A 4,024-nucleotide genomic window follows, 5' to 3' on the forward strand; every position below is an offset into this window, starting at 1 on the left:
CATGACGCCCTTCGACAACATCTCACAGAATAGTGTATGCTAGGTTTATCATTTGTTGTAAGAAAAGGATAAAAGTACTTCAAATGTCACGCAAATATTTTAGCTGGAAGGAATCCAACATTTGAGGGGCATACAATGCTACAAGACTCTACATCTACGGTAAGTAATTTTTAATTACTGACACCTAAAACATACACGAAGATCGTGTTTTTTAAGAAAAAAATAGAGTCCCGTTTAAGTTTAAAATCAAATCCTTTAACTTTTCACTGCAAAAGGATTATAACGTATTTAGGTAGCCTACAAATGGATGACGTGTTTTCTGGGATGTTGAGTCCTGAAGTCATCTGCTTTTCCGGAAAAAATCCATTTGCAAAAACAGAGCTTCCCAACACACTCAAGTAAGAAACACTAGCTCTAATGTGTACACTGTGTGTCCCAAAACAAAATATTAAATTTTATTATTTATTTTCCTCATTTACTGTTGCTGTCTCATAAATGTCAACTCATTTTATATAAAACACAATAATTTGGATCAAATTTTATAATATCTTAGTTTAACCTCGTTACGTTCTTCACAGTAATGTGGCTTTCAACAGTTTCTCTTTAATTGATATTGGCTACAACTAAATTAAGTATGTGAAAATCATGTAAAAGAACACAAGAATAAACTATTCACAGAAATGCTGCGATGAGTTCAGAAGACTCACGGATTATTTTAATATGATATCACACACACACACATATATATATATATATATATATATATATATATATATATATATATATATATATATATAATCTGAGCTCTTAATATCAAAACAAACATTATGCATGTATTCGTATGTCGAACAATAATTAAAGAACAGGCCTACGGACATATTTTCGTATTAACAATAGGGAACTCTTTGGGACTTCGTTCGTATTTGTATCGTAATTATTTCCAAAGAAAATAACTATTTATTGAATGGTTATCCTTTATTACCTACACTAAAGAAACATCAGTATACCTATTTTGTCTCTTTCGCGGAATGATATGTCTTTTCCAAGTGCCAAGCACAAACGTTTGATAACATTTGCACTTTATTGCCCTGACGCTTGTAGTCTCTTTAGCAATTACTTTTTTTTAAATATCTTGTTATATTTTTTTTACACATTAAATGATAGCGTCTCCCCAAGTACACCGTATTCGACGTAAACAATGGTAAGTACTAAAAAGCTTATATATTAATAGTAAACATTGCGAATGATTGAGCCTGTTTTCTGAATGTCTTCTTTCAGGTTTACGGCAGTCCATGATCAATAAAATAGAGGATAATTTGGGAAAGTGTTGTATCCCTCTTAATAATTTTGTATGCACTTTGTATCTCCAGACTTTACGATTGTCCGTATAAGTATTATAGAAGGGGAACATTGTGTTCGACTAGTTCGTGTTTTCAAAATATTTGAAACATATATATGTACCACAACTTTTCCTTAAATTCATTTCCTCTTTTTGACATTATTGTACACTACAAGCTCTGATATAAACACAATGCCACTTAGACACAAACCAAAAATACAGATAGAAAAAGCACCAAGTAGCTCCAAAATACTAAGACTTTTAGTAGCTCCCGAATTCCTCCATATGATTGCTTCGTTGGCAACTGAACCAGAATCATCCATTTTCCATTTCATGAAGATACCAGAGTAATCGCATATTTGCATTATTTTCTGCAATCTATGCCCGAAAGGAGAACCTAGTCTCATCATGAAAAATGCAGGTCCGTATTTCACAACTTCTCTCACTATATGCAGCATTGAATTCCCTTCCGAATCAACAAATGGCTTTCTAAACATCAAATTCCTGGAAAAATCTGAAACCCAGTAAAAAGCAAATTTCCTTGTTTCAATTATCTTATGATACCCTTCCATATACGAATTTACATTAACCCAACTGCTAAATATTGTTTTAGAAACATCATTACCATGTACGTCAAACGACAACTTGTGTCGTGGAAATCCTCCTATTTGTAAGTTAGCGTCCACCATTTCTTCGATTGTATTGATAGGAGGATATTTTTTGGGATTTGTCATGAATCCGAACAAAGCAGTTTGATAACAGTTATTGAGAACGAAAGCAAGTAACACCCAAATTAGATAACATATTCTCACAATAGCAACATTTCTGGGAGGATTCATGGAAACTCCCAACAATAAAGAAAAATTGTCCAGGAAGGAACGATGCATTGCAATTGGCTTTTGAAACACTATTCTATGTACGATGTTTGTTACAATGGAAACGATTACGTAAGACAACAGTATACCTATCCAAGATGCAGGCTGAAAAGGAAAGTAGATGTTCATCCATTGAGGGTACAGAACAGGTGCAGGAACTGTCCATACAGTCTGAGCTATATGTCGGGAGAAAATATAATCAAAATATTGGAAAGTATCGTAGTGTACACCCACACGTGATAGAAAACCATGATACTTTCTTGACGTGATGCTTGCGTAAATGCCTGTGCAACTTCCGTTAGGGTATCTCTCCCCAAGGTCATTATAGGAAACTTCATCTAAATTTAAGGTAATATTGAGATGATCTCGAAACACTTCAACTGCTTTACCAAAAGCACTTTTAAATTCCATTTCTCCATTTGATTTTCGTACAATAACTGGTATTGTTTCCTCAAACACTGCTACAAATGAAAGAGGACGTTTGTACAGTTGCACCATTTTGTTTGCAAATAAATTATTTCCCAAGTAAAATTTATTGTTTTTCCAGATATCCAACACCGTTTCTCGAAACCCATCTGTCGAATTTTCCACAAAAGGAAAATATGTGTATACAATAATGGATTCCTTATTATTATTGGAACTAAATCCAAAGAAATTACTATCCTTCATACATGTCACAAGGATAATATTCAGCATATCGTTTCCAAAGGAAGTTTCAAACACATCTTTTATCTTTGCTTTTGTGTAATTTGTATTCGGAAGAACTACTATAAACTTTGAGTTTGAATACCAAAATGGGAGTTCTTTCACTGTATTGATCACATAACTAAAAGACCTTATGTTTCTCAAAACAAAAATGTAATTTAAAGTTCGTCTTGAGGAGAGCCACTTAGATGCAATCCAATTGTCACTATCTTGGAGATAGTTAATATTATTACTAATCTGAACGATTTGAAGTGGATTCCTGTATGATCTTGCTAATCCGTCAGCTAATTCTGAGTTCTCTTCCTGAAACATGACAAGAGTACTTGTTATGCTGAAATGTTTCTGTGCGACATCTATGATGCAATCAATCAGAATTGTTTGATCATTTTGATTAAGATATTGGATTGGCAATGTCTTGTTTAGATCTTCTGTAGATACATCAGCAAACGTTTGTATAAAATATAACAGAATGATGAATGCAGTCATGTTTTAAAACCAGAAACTGGAAAGAAAATTTGGTCAGATTATCATTAATCGAAATTGTAAGGTACGCTTAAGTATATGGAAAACTTAATATTATCTTCTTAATTGTAAGTTATTTGCAATATCAACATATAAATCGTTTAAACTTTCAAAGAGATATGAAACAGAAATAAGGAAAGACTGGCCAAAAAACACAATTGATTTCCTTCTTAACTAAACGCGATGTACACTAAGTGTTTCGAAACATCGCCGACATCGTTTGGGAGGTGATTCCTGACCCCAGAATAAGACAAGCACAAATACTTTCTTTCGGAGTTATAGACTGCCGAAAACATGGAAAAATGAACTTGAACAGTCCACAACTCCTCAATTATGGGGCCTATGGTAGTCCATTCAAGTCTTCAATTAGGAACTAGTAGGTTCCTTATGTAAATATGCATGATTAATAATTATGCGTTATTTCCGCAATAATTTTTATAGAAGTACTTCTAATTATATGGCTGTAGCTAAACTCTATAATAATTGGTTCCGTTAGTACCGCGGTGGCTCATTGGTAGAGCGCTTGCCTCTGGTGCTAGGGGTCCTGGGTTCGATCCCAGTCCCCGCAAATTGAACCTTGTGG

General features: G+C 33.8%; 1 protein-coding gene across 1 annotated transcript; it reads right to left on the reverse strand.

Moving 5' to 3' along the window:
* Positions 1 to 1,479: 1,479 nt before the first annotated feature.
* Positions 1,480 to 3,405, reverse strand: LOC145667929 (uncharacterized). The gene has a single exon (XM_081735353.1). It carries the CDS (start codon positions 3,403 to 3,405, stop codon positions 1,480 to 1,482), a length of 1,926 nt encoding a protein of 641 aa, XP_081591479.1.
* Between the last annotated feature and the right edge of the window lie 619 nt (positions 3,406 to 4,024).

This window comes from Thermobia domestica, chromosome 13 (genome assembly GCF_964235325.1).
Source record: "Thermobia domestica chromosome 13, izTheDome1.hap1.1, whole genome shotgun sequence".
Classification (NCBI taxonomy): domain Eukaryota; kingdom Metazoa; phylum Arthropoda; class Insecta; order Zygentoma; family Lepismatidae; genus Thermobia; species Thermobia domestica.

Coding starts and splice junctions, on each gene's coding strand:
- LOC145667929 (XM_081735353.1), bottom strand. CDS start 3,405: ATGACTGCATTCATCATTCTGTTATATTTTATACAAACGTTTGCTGAT.